The sequence below is a fragment of the Tamandua tetradactyla genome, chromosome 15, assembly GCF_023851605.1.
Source record: "Tamandua tetradactyla isolate mTamTet1 chromosome 15, mTamTet1.pri, whole genome shotgun sequence".
Taxonomy (NCBI): Eukaryota; Metazoa; Chordata; class Mammalia; order Pilosa; family Myrmecophagidae; genus Tamandua; species Tamandua tetradactyla.
Window position 1 is genome coordinate 82,087,381 of NC_135341.1, and position 19,826 is coordinate 82,107,206.

The window sequence follows — 19,826 nt, forward strand, 5'->3', positions numbered from 1 at the left end:
AATGGAATAATATGCATCCATTAGGAAAACAAGGAAGATTTTTATGTATGGGTGCAGAATTATCTGCAGGATATATGTATAGTTAAGTGAAGAAGCAAGGAAAAGAAGAAAACATTGTCATCTTTCTCAAAAGGGAGGATAAAAAGAGAAATTCAACTGATAATGTTGGTTGACTCTAGGTAGAGGAACTGAGTAACTAGGAGGTGGATGGAGAAGGATTTTTTTAAGTTATTTTATTTTAAAACAATTCCAAACTTACAAGAAAATTGCAAACATAATAAAAATGTAATACGGAGAACCCCAATATATCCCCTACCCGATACCCAAATCTATCTACTAGCATTTTGCAACATTTTTAGTATCATTCTATCTATTCATCTATGTATCTATCTATGAAAGAGATTTTCCATTGTATTATATTTTGAACTATGTGGATTTCGTACTATGGAGACATATAAGTAATTTAAGAAATAAAATTTAAATATAAACAATTGGGTATCTCAACAATGACTGATGGACAGTTTTCTGATGAGGGTTTAGAAGTTTGATACAACTGTAAGTGAAAAATTCAAAGAAATCACCAGGAACTTCTCACTTTAGATTCAATACTTGATAAGTGGAGAAGTCCAAAATGGAAAAGAAAGGAAAAGCAATTTAAATGCTTTGGAATCCTTTGATACTCTCCCTTATCCTTTCCTTTCCTTGTTTTATATATTAAAAACAAAGAAAGTGGTAATATCAATATTTCACAGTGTTCTTTCTTGTTACCAATACTTCTAAATAATTTTAGGAACTGCTTTTGAATCTTCTTCATAATTTCACTGCCAAACTTTATATTCAAATTAACTTCCCAAAGGAAGAGGATAAAGATGGAGACAGCATTACTTAGTAATACCTAGAATGGAAAATGATGGCGATTAAATGCACAGGTATAAGAATTTTTCGCATGAGGTAGAACAAAGGAATGTCGACATTGCAAGGTGTTGAAAATGGGATGGTATACAGGAACAAATACAGTCAGTGCAAGCTAGGGTCTATAGTTAACAGTAACACTGTAATATGCTTCTACTGAATGTAACAAAGGTAGTATGCCAAAACGAAATGTCAGGAAGCTGGGGATATGGGAGAAGGGTATGGAAATTTTTGAGGAAGGAAAGGAAATGTCCTCATATAGATTGTGGTGACAAAGACGTGGGTATGTGACTATACCGGAACCACTGATTTTTTAGGTTGGATTGTGTAGTGTGCGAATAAAACTATTTAAAAGAACAGAGAGAAACAAGTGCTGGAGAAAATGCAGAAGAGAAACTTATCTATTCACTGTTGGTAGGGAAGCTGAGAGGTGCAGCCCCATGGAGGGCAGTATAGTGGCTTCACAGGCGGCTAGGGGTGGGGTTGCCATGTGATCCTGCAACCCCGTTGGTCAGTATATACCTGGAGGAACTGAGAGTGGGGACGGGAATGGACATTTGCACACCAGTGTTAATGGTGGCCGTGTTCTTTATCCACAATGGATGGAGGTGGTCTATGGGTGCAAAGACTGAGGAATGGAAGGGGAAACTGTGGTGTCTACAAACAACGAACTACTGAGCAGCCACAAGGAGGAATGAATGTAAGGCATGCAACTAGGTGAATGACCTTCGAGGAAAGTATGTTGAAAGAAATGTCAGAAACAAAAAGACAAAAAATATTATGCCTCACTCATATGGACTAAATATAATACACAAACTTGGAGAATTGAAGTCGAGAGTATGGGCTATCAGGTTGGGGCCTATTGTAAAGGGTCCTAGATTGTAAGCTCTTATAGCAGTCACATATACTCAGGAGAGGTAACTGTATTTTCTCAATTCTGAGATGCTGAGCTCTTTGTGTATAGCCTGGTCATTTTCTGGATCTTCGGGTATGTGTGTGACACCTGAGATTCAGAAACAAAGCTCTGAAGCTATGAAAGTCAGCATTGCCCCAAACAGCAACTGTTTTAAAAAAAAAAAAAAGTGAAAATATGATCAGACTTCAACTAGAGATATGAATAAAGCTGACTTGGATAGGACTAAGGTAAATCAGAATACAGGATAAAGGATGATATGATCTATATTTTGAAACTTCACTTTCCATGTGAGACTAACAGAAGAGGTGTTTATTTCATGCAAAATTTATATTTTTTTCATAGCACATTATCTAATTTAACTTGTATGGTCAGTTTATTCGAACACCATAATTACATGGAATCTTGAATAGGGCATGAGATCTTGTTGGTTTGTATAGGCTATTGTGATGTCCTGATACATCCCAGAAAAATTTGGGCAGAGAATAAAAAAGTATTTGCAAAGTCCCCATGGGAGACTGGGGAGAAAGAAGGAAATAATAAACTTCTCCACTGGGAAATTCCTGATATTCTTACAAGCAGTAAGGACAACCAATTCAATAGAATGAGCCCTCAATCTTGGGGTTTACCCCTATGAAATTTACCCTGCAAAGGAGAAGCTATACCTATTTATAATTATACCTCAAAGTCATCCCCAGAGAACCTCTTTTATTACTCAGATGTGGTCTCTCTCTCTAAGCCAACTCAGCATGATCACGTTTGTTAAATCCTATCTTTTATGTATAACTCCACCATCAACTTTGATCTATCCATACCTCTCTTTTGGTTGTTTGGGCTATGCCCTTCTAAATTTTTTTATATTGGAAGGGTCTGTCACTAATATGGGGTAGGGAGATGAAACTATCTGATCTTCTGGAGAGGCTGGGTTAGGTTTCAGAACTTATCTGGACTAGGGACCCATCTGGAGGTGGTAGGTTTCTGGAAAGTTACTCTAGTGCCTGGAACCCTTGTACAATCTTATGTATTATAGGTGTTCTTTAGGATTGGCTGGAATGGTCCTGGTTGGGGGTTGGCAGGTTATGACAGGTAGCAATGTCTACCTGAAGCTTGTGTAAGAGCAACCTCCAGAATACACTCTCAACTCTATTTGAACTCTCTCTTCCACTGATACTTTATTAATTATACTTCTTTTCTCCCTTTTGGTCAGGATGGAATTGTTGATCCCACAGTGCCAGGTCTGGATTCATCCCTGGGAATCCTCTCCCATGTCATCAGGGAGATTTTTTTTTTAATTTTTTTAATTTTATTTTTTTTAATACCAAAAAACATGTAACAAATACAAACATTCCTATTTTGATCATTCCGTTCTACATATATACTCAGTAATTCAAAATATCATCACATAGTTGCATATTCATCATCAGGATCATTTCTTGGGACATTTGCATCTATTCAGAAAAAGAAATAAAACAAAAACAGAAAGAAAATTTATATATACCATACCCCTTACTCCTCTCTTTCATTGATCACTAGCATTTCACACTGAATTTATTTTAACATTTGTTCCCCTTATTATTTATTTTTATTCCATATGTTCTACTTGTCTGTTGACAAGGTAGATAAAAGGAGCATCACACACAAGGTTTTCACAATCACATAGTCACATTGTGAAAGCTAGATCATTATACAATCATCTTCAAGAAACATGGCTACTGGAACACAGCTCTATATTTTCAGGCAGTTCCCTCCAGCCTCTCCATTACATCTTGAATAACAAGGTGATATCTACTTAATGCATAAGAATAACCTCCAGGATAACCTCTCAACTCTGGAATCTAACAGCCATTGACACTTTGTCTCATTTCACTCTTCCCCCTTTTCCTCCAGAAGGTTTTCTCAATCCCTTGATGCTGAGTCTCAGCTCATTCTAGGGTTTTTCTCAGTCCCTTGATGCTGAGTCTCAGCTCATTTTAGGATTTCTGTCCCACATTGCCAGGAAGGTCCACACCTCTGGGAGTCATGTCCCACGTAGACAGGGGAAGGGTGGTGAGTTTGCTTGTTGTGTTGGCTGGAGAGAGAGGCCACATCTGAGCAACAAAAGAGGTTCTCTTGGGGGTGACTCTTGGGCCTAATTTTAAGTAGGCTTGACCTATCCTTTGCGGGGTTAAGTTTCATATGAACAAACCCCAAGACTGGGGGCTCAGCCTATAGCTTTGGTTGTCCACACTGCTTGTGAGAATATCAAGAATTCAACTTGGGGAGGTTGAATTTTCTCCTGTTCTCACCATTTCCCGAAGGGGACTTTACAAATACTTTTCCACTCACTGATCAGATCACTCTGGGGTTCATTGGGGCATCCCTCTGGACAAACCAACAAAATCTCATGTTCTACCCAAGGGTCCATGTACTTATGTTGTTCATCCAAGCTATCTACATAAGTTATATTAGGAAACGCACTAGTCAAAATATAAACTTTGTACCAAATAAACATTTTTTGCTTTAGTCTCACACATAAGTTGAAATTTTAAAATATTAATTACCATCTATTTTCAGCACCCTGCAGTAATGATATCCTTTTGTTCTTCCTCATGCAAAGACATTTTAAAAATTTGTACATTTAGTCAGTATCATTATACACTCTAGGCATTCCTAGATTACACCATTTCAATCTTTATTGTCTATCTTTCTTTCTGATTTTATTTGTGCCCCCAGCCCTCCTCCCTCTATCATTCTCACATCCAACTTCATTCAGTGTTTTAACATAATTGTATTACAGTTAGGTAATATTGTGCTGTCCATTTCTGCATTTTTATATTCAGTACCAGGGAGATTTTCACCCCTGGATGGCATGTCCCCATGTAGAGGGAAGGGCAATGATTTCACTTGCAGAGTTGGGCTTAGAGAGAGTGAGGCCACATTTGAGCAAAAAAGAGGTCCTCCAGACGTAACTTTTAGGCATGCCTATAGGTAGTCTAAGCTTCTCCGCTAGGTACATAAGCTTCACAAGAGTAAGCCTAATGATCGAGGGCATGGCTTATTGATTTGGGTGTCCCTAAAGTTTGACACAGTATCAGGGGATTGCTTGATGGTAAGGTTTAATAGTTCCATATTCTTTCTTTCCTCCCTTAGGGGACTTTGCCAATACTTTTTGATGATCTCCTTAATATACTCTAGGATCCCTTTCTAATCTTTGTATCTTTTTATTTCCTTTTCTTATTTTATAACTGTGACCAAGACCTCCAGTAAGTTTCACAATAGTTGTGAATCAAAGGTTCCTTTGATTTTTCTCTTTTAGCACTTTGTTCCTCTCATTTGCTACAGTATGACGGACGAAATTTTAGTTGTTGGTGTAATTAATTTATTGATATAAATTTTCTTTGTACTATAAGCTTCTTGAAGGCAGGAATTATATCTAGTTTTCTCATCCTTGCATCCCTGGTATACTGCCTACGACATATTTACCTCAAAATGTTTCTTGAATATATGATATGGCCTAGGCTGATAAAGAAGGAAATCATAATTGGTGAGGGTCTTAGTTTTCTCATGTTTTGTTTTGTTTTTTAACCTATTCCAACTACAAGTTCATTAAAACTCAGTTTAGTTGTAAGAACCAAAACTTATTCCAGCTAAGTAATAGGATAATTTACTAAAAGATGACGGATAAGTCAGAAAATGGGAGGACGGCTGAAAAACTAGGCTAAGCAAAGAGCACCTCTGAGGGTATGGAATAATGTAGAAACTATGCAACAGTTTTGCCTGGGCACTGCCACTAGAACTAATGAGCACCAAACACTTTCTTATTTTTATCTCTCTGATCAAGATTCATATTCCAAGGAAGGGGCATCTAATTTGTTTTATTTATATCACATGACTGCCCTTGGACAGGTGAGGGTGACACCCTGAATATCTGCCCCAGCACAACAGAGGCGATTCCCAAAAAACAATGTTCAGTGCTGCTACTGGAAAGAGGAATGGATGCTTGCAGACCAAAAATCAATGACTTCCACAACTTACAAATTTTGGGTTTCCACCACTTTGAATATTCACCTGAATTTTCACCATTTCAATCACTAGGATAAACTAGGTATTGATGGAAATAGTTGGAGAAGGGGGAGCAGCAGAAGGGTTAGGAATGGGAGCAAGAGCTTACCTTTCATATCGTTTTGAAACATGTATTTTACAAACTCAAAAGCAAAAGAAAAGCAAGACAAGGAAGCAAGCTTATTCTTTCGTACACAAAAACTAACACATTATATACACTGTTCTGTACTTTGCTGTTTTCTCTTCCTATAACCTGGAACTCACACCATATCAGGCCCACAAGGCTGTCCCCTATATATATATATATATATATATATATACATATTTAGTGCACAATTCAGTGGGGTTTAGTAGATTCGTTATCACCACCATTATTTTTAACATATCCCATCACCCCCAAAAGAAATCCTGTACTAATTAGCAGCCAATTTCCCACTCCATTTCTCCAGTCCTACACAATTATCAATCTACTTTCTGTCTTTATAGATTTGCCTTTGAACATTTCATATAAAAGTAATCAAACAATATGTGGTCTTTTGCGACTGACTTAGCATGTTTTCAAGTTTCGTCCATGTTGTGTTGTAGTATGCCTCAGTACTTAAATTCTTTTTATTCCTTAGCAATATTACTTTATAGGGATAAACCACATTTTGTTTATCCATTCATCTGTTGATGGACATTTGGGTTGTTCCTACTTTTTGGCTATCATGAATAATGCTGCATAAAGTACAGTTCCCAATTCACTCCCCTCACACACACAGCTTTAACATTTTACATCAGTATGGCACCTTTGTTACAACTGATGAAACAATATTATTATAATTATACTAACTGTTCCATAGTTTATATTTGGGCTCAGTCTTTGTGTTTACAGTTCTATGGGGTTTTTTAAATTTTATTTTATTGTTAAAATATACAACCAAAATTTCACATTTTATCCATTTTCAGATATACAATTCAGTGGCATTAATTACATTCACAGTGTGTGCTGCTCCTACTGCCATCTATTACTAAAACTTTTCCATTATCCCAAACAGAAACTCTGTATCAGTGAAGAATTATTAACTTTCCATTTTCCACCCACACCCAGCCCCTGGGAAACCTGCATTCTAGTTTCTGACTTTATGAATTTGCATATTCTAATTATTTCCCACAATCTTTTTTAAGGCTGCAAATCACTCCATTGGGGTTAGCGTAACCAATCCCCATTTACATTGTTTCCAATATTTTGCTACTACAAATAATGCAACAATATATAATCTTGTGCTTATTGTTCCTTTTATTCATGGAGATGTATCTTCAGTACTTGTTCCTAGAATATAGAGTTCTATTTTACCAAGATGAGCCCTTTGTGATGAGTTGAATATGTTCTTTCATTTTGGCTGTTTATCTTTGCCATGCAAAAGTTACCTATTTTTATATATAGTCAAATGTATTACTCTTTTCTTTTATTGTATCTTGATTTTGAAATACAGTAACAAAAGTTTCTCTCAGCTCCTCATTACAAACACATTTACCCATCTTCATCTGGTGTTTATGTGGTTTCATTCTTCACATTTAGATCTGACTTATTTGGAGTTTATTTTGTATATAAGAAATGAACCCAATTTTCTCTTTCCAAATAACTATCCAGATGTCCGACCCTACTTAAAAGGCCATCTTTCCCTCAGTGATTTGAGATGCCATTTAAACCAGACACTAAGTTGTGATATATTTTGGGGGCCTATTTCTGGTCTTTCTATTCATTCTGTTCACTGTCTGCTCACTCATGCACCAATGCTACATTGTTCTAACTCAAGTTCAATGTCTTTTTCATGTAAAATACTGACAAAATGGGAATCAACTGCTACATAATTCTCTTAGATTGGCTTCTGGATTTGGACTGCTGTGAGATAATGAAACCCTCAAACAATTTTTAGGGTTCCATGGCTCCTGATCCAAAGTGAGGGCTATAACCACCTTAGGTGTCACAGGCATTTAACCAGAAGCAATACAGTGTGTAGTTTTTCCATACAGATCTTCAGAAATGCTATAATACTAGCAACCCACCATGAAGCATGAGGGGCAGCAGATGTACAACTCAATTCCTGATAGTAATTAATACTAACTGAATTATGCCCAAATAGTACCATAATTACATTACAATTAAAGGTAAAACTACAATATAGATATCAATCTCAGCAATAAAGCGTAAAATTTTATGTTCATTAATGTTTTAGTATTTATGGTACCCTTTTTCCTTAAGTCTTATCAAACACCTTCAATTTCAATTTATATATGGCAGACATTACAAGCTTATCAGGAAAACTTTTAATACTAAAAAAAAGCATGGATAATTGTATATGCAAAATGACAATTCTCTAAAACACAATACATATATACTACATTTTAAACACTAAAATATTTACAGTGGTAGTAATTCCTTGAAGGCAAAACACCCTTAGTCCTCTTCATACACCCATTTACAGAAGAGTGCCAGGCACACAGTGGACATTCGGTAAGTCTGCTGAAATATCAAAGTGAATAATGTATGTCTTTAAAATAAGGTACTCAATCAAGTAAATATACAAAATTTTAATATGCTTATATATAAAACATACAAAGGTCGGTCTAAAGACAAAGTTGAAACTTCATTATTACAAAGTATTGAGTCAAAAATCCAACTCTAAAAATACAGTCTCAAAAATTAAGTATCTACATATAATACTAAGGTAAGTAAGGCAATTGTCTTATGCTGCATCATCATCATCATCATCTGCTGCAGCATAGATGGCTTGATTTCGCCTCTTAATTTTCTTCCTTTGTTTGGGTTCATGTTCATCACTCAGCCTTTTCAACGGCACCTCAGCTAAGTCCTTCTCACTCCCCGGCTCCACAGCCTCACCAGGCTGCCCGTCCCTACCAACTGGGGAACCCAGTGTATCATCAGAAGATACAATCATGGAACCTGGCAAGATCCGGACATCAGAAAAGCTTGCAGAGAAGTCAGAAGCCTGGTCAGAAGGTTCTACAGATGGTGTGTTCATACCACTGTGCGCACCTACAAGACTATCTTCGTCCTCCTCTTCTTCATCCAACATTATTTCATCTGGATTAATAGAGGACAGGGCCGAAGTGTCTGTGTTATATTCACTGGGCTCTTCTCCGGAATCACTGCTCTCTGCAGCATCCTGCTCTTCACATTCACCACACAAATTCTGTTCTTCCTTGGCCTTCTGAAGCCTGACATTAATGTCTGTGATGCCCAGGTGGACACAAAATTCAGTAGTCTGAGGACTGATCCTATGAACCAGCTGCATTTGGCTCTGTGGCTTGCTAGGGTCATAACAAGCAGCTGTTACACTGAAGTTACATGGAACTTTAAGGTCATGATTCAATTTCTCTAATACTTCTTTCATTGCTTCTTCTGTTGCAGTATAATCCCACCTATAAAAGTCCAAAACGATAGCTGTTCACATTTTACAAGCCTCAGACAGTAAATGATAAAATCTAAAAACACACTTCAAGTGCAATGATAAAAAAAAAGTATTAAATTTTCATCTAGTAAGATTACAGTTAATTTAGCAAGGGACCATTTTGAAATAAAAACTTAAAAAAAAAAAGCTGTCCTTAATTCATACCCCAAACCAAGCACAAATTATTTTAACAAAGGACTCAAATCTCCACTTTATTAGTTTATACATACTTATCCACTTTATACTTCCTTGGTTGGTGCTCAACAGTCCCTTTTTTTGTTTCCCTTGATGGAAAACTTGTAGTTTCTAGACTATATCAGTCAGTACACCTTGAATTATTCAGATATTCATTCAACAATAATTCCCTTGATTAAAAAAAGGGAAGAGGGGAGACTTCTGGAAGAAAACACCAAACGGCAGATCACACCAGTGCTCCAGGAGGGGCCCGAGCCCTGGGGGCCCTGGAGCAGGAGGCTACAGAGGCTTCCGCAGAGGCTTTCACAGTGGTCCTGGGTCTGGCGTAGCTACCCAGGTGGAAGCCAGGCCCAGGACCACAGCTGAGGAGCTCAGAGGCAAGGACAAGCCTGGTCAAGGATGTGAAGATCAAGGCCCTAGAGATTTACCTCTTCTTCCTGCCTATCAAGGTGTCTGAGATCATTGGCTTTTTCATGGAGATGTCCCTCAAGGATGAGATTTAGAAAATTAGGCCCGTCTATAAAGCAGGCCCAGACAGCCAGCAGACAGGTTCAAGGCATGTCACCTTTGGGAACTACAATGGCCAGTCTGGGTGTTAAGTTCTTTAAGGAAGTAGTCACCGTCATCCCGGGATCATCCCCCTGCAGCAGGGCTATACTAAGCACCCCCACAAGGTGACAGGAAACCGTGTGGCCCTATGCTGGCGTACCTCATTCCTGTCCCCAGAGGCCCTTGCATAGCCTCAGCCCCTGTGCCTGAGAAGGTACTGCTGGCTGCCAGCACTGACATCTGCTACACCATGGCTAGGGGCTGGACAACTTTGCTAAAGGCCACCTCTGATGCCATTCTCAAGACCTACAGCTATCTCACCTCTGATTTCTGGAAAGAGACCATATTCACCAAGTCTCCCTATCAGAAATTCACTGACAATCTTGTAATGACCCTCATAAGTCAGAGTCTTTGTGCAAAGGACACAGGTTCCACCTTGAGTGTTTTTACACAAGAAAAATAAAGTGAATGAATTAAGCCTAAAAAAAAAACAAAAACAAAGGAAAGGGGCATGCATACAATGGAGATGGCAAGTTCTAAATAAGGTCAGACCTACCTTGTATGCAGGCCATTATTTTCAGGCATATTCCACAGACGCCCAGTCACATTAATAAGATCATTTGTAGTCCTGAGAATGGTGAGCCATTCAATATCATACTGTAAGGAATCAGGAGCACTGGGGTCATGTTCCACTTCTATCACCTACAGGAGGAAACGGGCAATTTTAAGAAATAAATACCTATTTTCAATATCTTAAAAACGTTAATATGATTTTAAACAGGAAAAGGAATTTATTAGCCAAAAACATTAATGCAAATTAAAATATCCCTGAAGAAATATCAGAATATATAAATAACAAAGAGCACAAATAAATTCTGAAAGGAAAATTAATAATATTTTTTAATCACCAGAAGAGTAAGACTTCATTGTGGCATTATTTATTTATTTTTTACCTGAAGAAAGTCTCTATGTGGCAAGCACTTGTCCAAGGCTAAAAATTTGGTTGCTTTGGCTGGCTGCCCATTATCCTTGGCCTACACAAGACAAAGCATGATTTGAAAAAGAATGTTAAAATAGCACAGGAAACTCATACACTGAATACATGGAAATAATCTTTATGACACATACCCCAAAACTGTGTGTCAAAGGAACAAAGGTTATTTTTCCAAAACAAGTCAATTCTATACCAACTTGTACAACTCTCTAAGCTTTAAGTTCTTTACAAAAGTCAAAATAAACACTAACATGATGATGATGGTGTTGATAATGATAAATCAAAGCAAATAATGCAAGGATTAAATAAGAAATAAAATGAGAGAATAGCTTAAAAGCAAACTGGTAGATGGGAGACTTGGGTTTGATTCCCGGGCAATGTACTAAAAAAAGTAAGCTGGCAGAGCTAAAACTATAAAATTTTAAAAATAAGCCAGAGGAGAAAATCTACATAACTTACAGTTATATCTGTGTACTGATATAAACAGATAACCTGGATTAATGAGCATAACCACAAGTGGCATAAGTTAGAGGAAAATAAGAGGAGTAACCTTTTTTTTCTCCCAGTGAAACTGAGGAGAAGCGTAAGCCCACTCAGGAAGGACTTGCAGGAATATTTTCAGACAGAAACTGCCAAACCATGGTGAAGGGATACTCATACCACAGAACAGAGCTTGGTCAAATTAAGTCTGGGAAAGACCACACATCATATTCCACCCTTGGATAAAGGCGATGCCCATTAGTACCTTAAAGGTTCTCGGCAATTCTGTAGAAGTCTCCAAGAAGAAATCACTAACTTTATTAACCCAGCACTTTCTAAACTTTATCCCCATGGAATGCTTTATGGGTAAGTGAGATTTCAGCCAGAATCAGAGACGAAAGGAAGAACTGCATGTTTACATAAAAGCCGAATTCTAATGACATATTCTTCAACTTCCACCAAGCGCCACTGCCCAGTTCCCCAAGGAAACACTGGAAATCATCCTCGACTCCCTCCTCCCACGGTCACCAAATTCTGACGACTTTGCTTCCAAAATCTCGGGAAACTGCTTCCTTCTCTGCATACTTTCTTTGCCTTAGGATTAAACCTCATTATCTTTTGTTTAAATAGCCTCCTCATTGAGCCTTCTGCCTTCTATCTTATATCACTCCAATCCATACTACACACTGCTGCCAAACTAAGCTTTCTAAAATAAATATCTGATTTTCTTACTCCCCAACTGAAAACCCTTCACATTTCACTATCAACCTCTGATTAAAACCCAAACTAGATTCCCAGATGATGCACCACGCCCCCCCCAAAAAAACACTAACTAAAGAGCACAGCCCAGAAGGCAGATAATGATCCTATTCCCAGCTTTGTCTCTCCCTAGCATCAGCTAGCTGAGGAACTAACTGTGGTTCCTCAAATGTACCATGCTCTGACCTCTAACCTTTATACACTGCCAGTCCTTCTACCTGGAATACTCTTACAGTCTGTTTCTTCCTGGTATTTCAACAATCGGCTGAGCCATTGATTTCTTTGGAAAACCATTGACTCTTCATTTCTCTGACCACATCCCCATCACAGTCTGACTTAGATGCTCCCACACCATCCTAGCATTTCTCTATCAGAAACTCATTAAGCTGTACTTGCTAGCTTGTCTCTTCCCCACACTGGGTAGTAAGCTGCTCACAAGAGGAACGTTGTCTTTTCTTTCTTTCTCTAATTTTACTAACAGTGCCTAGTCCATAGATGTTCAATAAGCCTGTGTTAAATGAATGAATAAGCATTTTGTTTCCTACCTGATGCTGCATCAAGGCTGCGAACTTCACATGAAGGTGAGCAGAAAACCAATAAGAAGGTTTCAGGTGCTCTAAAAGTTCTGAGGCAGCAGGACTTCCTAATGTGTTATTTTCCACTTCTTGTCGGAAAAAAGACTTAGTCTTAAGAAGTTGCTTCTTATTTCCATAATGATATATACTTCTTGGCCAATCATGAGATAAGAATATATCGATAGGCTGCATCAACTTAAATAAAAGAAAATGAAAGAAAACTCAGACTGACAGGGAAAAAAAAAATTCCCCTTCTCTCCACCATCATTCCATGACCGGTCCACACAACCATTTACCCACTCAGATCTCTAGGTTTCTGTGTAGTTCATTCTAAAGACACATTTACTCTTTCACCTAGGCAGAGAGAAACAGTGTTCTGTCTGACCATAAATCATCCCTATCTTCTGTGGCAAGGCAGGAGAACAAAAACACACACTTTGACTAAGCTGCCCTTTAGAAATGGGTTTCTAAAATATGTACTCACCACAGTTCTTTACCTTCTGGTAAAGAAACTACTGTTTAGAAGATACAGAGACATCAGATTTCATGAGCCCTCTAACAGAAATAATACAGTAAACTCAAAGATTTATCAGGAAAAAAGAGGCCCTTTTAAATGACCTCACAACTACATATTAAAAACCTCTCCATTGGCGGGCCGCGGTGGCTCAGCGGGCAAGAGTGCTTGCCTGCCGTGCCGGAGGACCCCGGTTCGATTCCCGGCCCCAGCCCATGTAAAAAAACAAACAAACAAACAAACAAACAAAATATAATAAAACAAGAAAATGTTTAAAGATGTTTCCCTTCCTTCCATCCTTCCTTCCTTCTCTGTCTTTCCTTCCCTTCCTCCCTCTCTCTTTAAAAAAAAAAAAAAAAAAACCTCTCCATTTACTATATAAATTATATTAGAGATATTTAAAGCTGATGTCTTCGTGGGAAGACACAAAATACAATCCATACTTTACTTATCCCCAATACCATCAGGTAATCTGAGACAAATACCTGAAAAACTAAATTAAAATAAATAACTATTAAAGACAACACAAAATATAAAATAGGTATAACTAACTACTGAATAATTGATATAGGCAATATTTACAATGAAAACTCAGATAGTGACTTTAAACTAGAACAGTGGTTGTGAAATAGTATCTAAACTGTATCTGAAAGGATTGGTGGGATTTAGATAAGTCAAAAGGGAAAAAGCATTTAGAGTAAGGACTGGTATGAATAAGGGGATAAAAGAGAGGTCTGTGAACACTCTTACGCTCCTGTGCAGGCTGTACGGTAGGTATGGTGGGAAAGGGCATGAGTTCTGAAGGCAGGTATGCTTTATGACTTCACACCTGGGAAGTCCTGGACAGGTTTCTTACCTGTCTGAGTCTCGATTTATCACCCTTAAAATGAGTAAGTTAGAATGATACCTATCTCATAGGATTTAGGCAGAGATTATATGAAACACTATTTGTAAAAACCGTTAGGCATTTAGTGGATTCTCAAACAAAAACCTAGCTTCACCTACTCTACAATTAAGCCAGTTATTTGGTAACACCTTCAGAACTTTCCCAAATCCTCCATCACCTTTACTATTATTTCTTTTCTAAGTAATACTATTATTTAAAATAAAATATTTTAGTATTTCCTTTAAAGGAAATACATTCTTTAACCTTGCCGAGAAATAGTATTTAAAATCATGGATTATATGTTTTTATTATTACTCACTAAAATAAGTTATAACCATTAAAATACAATTATGTTCATTAAGAAACCTCCCCAAAGATCCCAAAATCCAAATTTTAGAAATAGAGAATGAAGCTTTTCTTAGATTTTGACATACCTGTTTTAATTTAAAAACTTCAATATTTCTCACATGATATATACTCCTTATTGTAGCTGCATTATAAGGGGGGCACTCAAAATGACCTAAAATTGAAGAGAAGAAATAAGCTACATTCAATTCCCTTACTGTAAATACAAACACATAAACACGTCTTCAAAATTGCTGTTTGCCATCAACGCTTTTAGCTCTTAAAAATTGTATTAAAAACAATGCTTTTAATAAGCTGGTATTTTCTACTAATAAATTATCACAAACCATAAATTTAAATAATTGGGGGAGGAAGCTTGTGATTTTTAATATTGAATTATCTTTAACTTTGAATGCATTCGACAATCACAAGAAAGGCAGAGGGTAAAAAGTAGCTCTTCTAGAGAGTGGAGATGTGACTGCCCAGGACTGGAGAGGGAGCAGGGATTAACTGCAAACAGGCACAAGGAAACTTTCTGGGATGATGGACATGTTCTAAATCTGGGTGGTGGTGATGGCCACATAACTACAAATTTACTAAAATCACTGAATTGTATACTTAAAATGGTATATAAATTTACCTCAAAAAAGCTGCTTTAAAAAAAAGTTTCCTCCTCTTCCTGTCCCCCAGCTGCCAGTAACCCTACCTAGAGGCAACCAATATCAATCAGGTTCTTGTATTTTATTCCAGTGATATCATCTGTGCATATAGTAAATAATATATTTATTTATCCTCCCTCTATTATACTAACGGAGGTATACTTTCTACATGTTCCACCCTTGTTTTCTCACTTACCTTATCTTAGAGCTCTTTCTGCGCAATTTACACATAAAGCTTCTTTTATTGTTATTTTATGGCTTCATAGCTCTATACCGAATAGTATACAATGATATATTTAATTAGATCCTACTTTATGTGATTACAATGATGAAATAAATAACTTAGACTATATCACTTTTCACTTGTGGAAAATGTCTGCAGTTAAATTCCTGGAAGTAGAACTCCTGATCCAGTGTACATAATTTCTGCAGGTATTACCAACTGTCCCCCAAAGAGTCACGCAAATTTGCACCTGCATCTAGCATGGAAGAGACAGCCTATTTTTACAGGTCCATGCCTACAGCTTACAATCACAGGGCACAGGGCAGACTTGTGACTTAACAGTTACACAGAGGATGTTTTAGCTGCTGATTTTTTTATTCATAGAATTTATAAAATGAATATGAATGCAAGCTATTCCTTTAACTTTAAAATCAAGTCGATTCATTCAACTTGATTTGAATGAATCAAGTGGAATGAATAAGTATATTGTAGTATACTTATACAATGGAATACTACTACCAAATCAAAATTATTGGATTAGAGTTAACGTATCAACATGGATCTTAAAAACATATTAGAACAAAGAAGCAAGTGGCAAGATACATGTAATGATACATTTATATGAAGTTTGAAAACATGCCATATAATACATTGTTTCAAGCTCTTATATTTGGTAATGACATCAAAATATCAAGAAAATGATAAACACCAAAATTCCGAATAGTAACTGCCTGCTATCTGACAGGGAGGTGGAGAGATGAAAAGGAGAGTAATGGGATTGAGGACAAGTAAACAATGAGCTTCGATTTTATCTGTACTTTTTTATTTCTTAAAATTCAGAAGTAAATATGGCAAAATATCTGATAAAACTGGATGTCAGATACACAGGTATGTTTTGGTGTTATCTATATTTTTATATGTATAAAATACATTATAATGAAAAGCTAAGAATAGCCAGTTCAAAGAAACTCAATGAAAATAAATAGTCAAATTATTCATTATGCTTATGCTACTCAGGGGCACGCAAATTCTAAAGTTGAAAAACATTACCTTTTCGATAGTCATGAGATTTAAAGATACCAGAGAGTCCACCGATCCTTAAACCACGGTATTTTACCACACCAGCCAAACCTGAAAAATTATAGCGTTAAATAAAAATTGCTGTAAGCAAAAGCAATCTATTTACTAAATGAATGACATAATTAAAGGCTTGAACTTCATGCAGTCTTAAAATTATTTGAAAATATGTATCATGATGACCTTACTCTTTCACATAGTAATAAGTCAACCGCTTATGAGGTACACAAAGAAGGTAGAAAGGGAGACCTAGAGGCAGATCTACCAAAAGACTAACCAGAAAGAAAGGGACAAGTGAGAAAGGATATTAAGAGGAAAATTGATACAATCCGGAACCTAATTGAATATGTGAGTGAAGGAATAGGAGAAAATGTCCTATGATGGACTTAGACATTATACATCTAAAAGTCAACAGGCATAAGGTATAAAGAACCTGTAGTATCTATAATTCACTTCCAATTGATTAGCTTCTGACAATTTCATCTTTTGACAATATTGCAAGTGTCAAAAGATGATCAATCAGTAAGAAGAGAAAATGACTTTCTGAAGTTATGATTTCTCATTGAAAAAACCCATAACTGTTCTCAAATAAGGCATTTAAATAAAGAGAAGAAAGGACTGTAGTTTCTAAAATTGAAACTGAATCTAATGAGGCCTCTAAACCTAAATGCCAGGTTACAGGAAATGCAGTGGATGAAAGGAAAACTTAAAACAGCAACCCAGGTGGGCAATGGTAGCTCAGTGGCAGAATTCTCTTCTGCCATCTGGAGACCCAGGTTCAATTCCTAGAACCTGCCCACGCCAAAAACAAACAAACAAACAAACAAACAAAAACCCCAAAACAAAACAAACAAACAGCAACCTAAGGAATCTAATAGTTAGATTCAGAATGCAAGAAATTCTACAGCACTATTTTCCTATTTTCTTCAATAAATGAACAGCAAAGAAAAAAGGGAATGGGGAACAAACACATGAAATGTAGGTGGACCTTAACTGGACTCTAATTAAACAAATCAATTATAAAATAGACATCTTTAAGAAAGCAGAGAAATCTGAATATAAACTAGGCAACAGTTAATAAGGAATTGTTTAGTTTGGTTGGGTATAATAATGGCATTGTAGTTGTGGTATTTTTAAAAAGCCTTGTCAATTAGAAATTTATATTGACATATGTAAATAATATGATGAAATAAAATGGTGAAATAATCAAATAATGTAACAGCTGGGATTTGCTTTAAAGTGCTCCAATCATCCCTTACTCACACACACAAACACGAACAGCTTGGAGGGGTGGGGCTGGGACACTAAAAACAAGGATGGCAGAACAATAGTGGCTGAAACTAGACAGGGTACAGAGGGTCATTATGTAGGTTAACAATTTCCATTATAAAAAATTTATTTTTTAATGTAATAAAAAGTAGGTTTTTATTACTTTTGTGTAGGTTTAACAATTTCCATTATAAAAAATTTATTTTTTAATGTAATAAAAAGTAACAAAAAAATAAAGGAATTTCAAATAGTGTGCAAAATCTTAAAAGTTAAATTAATCATTGCTAAAAAAGTAATCATAGGGCAGGCCATGGTGGCTCAGCAGGCAGAGTTCGGCTGCCAGGCTGGAGACACCAGGTTAGATTCCCAGTACCTGCCCATGCAAAAAAAAAAAAAAAAGTAATCACTGAACAAAACATGAATATATTTTCATGATTAACTATTTAAATTACTATTTAATTAGACTGTCATGATTATGTAATTAAGTGACATTCTCCAACACATCACACATTTCAAGATGCTTCCTAACTGACAATACAAATCTTGACAGACTCTTCCATATCATCAAATCAAAAACTTTGCCAAGAACACATACCTAAATAATAAATGTTTGGTGCTACCCAGCCACCATAAGGTAGCTCTTGCAAATGATTTGAAGCTTCATGGTTTCCCCCAATGAAGATCGTGAGAACTGGGGCCTTTTTCTCTCCAGAATAATACCTGGAACATAAGGGTAAAGTTGTCCGTTACCTCATAAGGCGTAGCAGACAGGCAAAATAAAGTCAACATGAAAAAGCTGAGTTAATCAAAAAAGCCCTTTTTAGACGAACTGCACAGTACCCATTCATGTCTTTAAGAATGAAGAGCTGCCACGTGAGTTTCAAGCCAGTGTAAATTCAATTGACGTCAAGAATTTGGTCCCGTACACTGCAATAACCTCAGCTTCTAGAACCGGAACGTGCAACATAGCATGCATTCAATTAAAAAACTCCCGGAGTACTAAATAAACTAATCCCAGAGTCCTATCAAGCACTAGGTAGATATTTAAAGCGGACAGCTTCTTCCGCCGGGTGCTACTTTATTCCCCTCGTCTGCGATCCTTTATGAAACAGATAAGGAAAGTGAATGGAAAAAAGGAAAGTGACGTTTTCTGCGCGCCCAACCCTGGGGAGACGGCGCCAACAGATCCAAGAACTCAGAAGACGGAGCTGCTAGGTGGCAGAAGGGGATTCGAACCCAACCCAGGCCCTTCCCTCCCGGCTGGCTAGTCCCGGAGCCGTACCGGCGGCCGGGCCGCGCCCCTCACCTGTAAAAGGTCTGCATGTGGCGGTACTTGGGCGGCACGGCCATGCAGCGCAGGTCGGCCTCGTTGCGCACCGCCTGGAAGTCGCCGCAGCACAGCAGCAGCTCCACTGGCCCCGGGCCGCGCCGCTCCGCCAACGCCAGCGTCTCGTAGATCTTGTCCAGCTCGCCGTGGCAGCAGCCGGCCACAGCCACCCGCATCCTGCCCGAAACAGGGATATTCGGCAACCCCCAGACCACAGCCAGCCCAGGCGGGACAGCGAGGAGACTTGGACACTCGGGCAACTCCCGCCAACATTAACAGGGCCGCCACCACTCCCAGACGCTTGCGATATGTCACTTCCGGTTCGAAGTCTCGCGAGAGAGGGGTTGGGCGGGGCTTGGTTAAAGCCCTAAGAACCGTGGAAACCTTCAAATCGCGTTTTTAGCCTTTGCGGATTACAGTGGGTCATTGACTCCTAACAGACTGATGCATGGTAAAATTCAAAACCAGAATAATATAAATAAAATCCTCAGAAATAGAACTTAGTTTGATAAGATTAAAAGAGCTAAAAAAGTGAGCAGACACGATTGGGTTCTATAACAGAGAGAACCTTGTGGATGATGACCGTGATTGACAGTACAAATATAAAACCGTTTTTTAATGAACTATAACAAATGTGTGCTATTGAAGGCTAT

General features: G+C 37.6%; 1 protein-coding gene across 1 annotated transcript; it reads right to left on the bottom strand.

Moving 5' to 3' along the window:
* Nucleotides 1-8,161: 8,161 nt before the first annotated feature.
* On the bottom strand, nt 8,162-19,507 carry DBR1 (debranching RNA lariats 1). Its single transcript, XM_077130224.1, has 8 exons — nt 19,153-19,507; nt 18,442-18,566; nt 16,551-16,631; nt 14,708-14,793; nt 12,844-13,068; nt 11,019-11,099; nt 10,622-10,767; nt 8,162-9,292 (listed from the first exon to the last, which is right to left on the bottom strand). The coding sequence occupies exons 1-8, from the start codon at nt 19,347-19,349 to the stop codon at nt 8,596-8,598; spliced, it is 1,638 nt and encodes a 545-aa protein (XP_076986339.1). The 5' UTR covers nt 19,350-19,507; the 3' UTR covers nt 8,162-8,595.
* Between the last annotated feature and the right edge of the window lie 319 nt (nt 19,508-19,826).

What these genes read in the sequence shown, in the direction of transcription:
- DBR1 (XM_077130224.1), bottom strand. Translation starts at nt 19,349, where the DNA reads ATGCGGGTGGCTGTGGCCGGCTGCTGCCACGGCGAGCTGGACAAGATC. An exon ending in ATCTCATGACTATCGAAAAG is followed by an intron (nt 14,794 to 16,550) that starts GTAATGTTTTTC and finishes CTTCAATTTTAG; the next exon opens with GTCATTTTGAGTGCCCCCCT. An exon ending in AATAATGGCCTGCATACAAG is followed by an intron (nt 9,293 to 10,621) that starts GTAGGTCTGACC and finishes GGACTTTTATAG; the next exon opens with GTGGGATTATACTGCAACAG.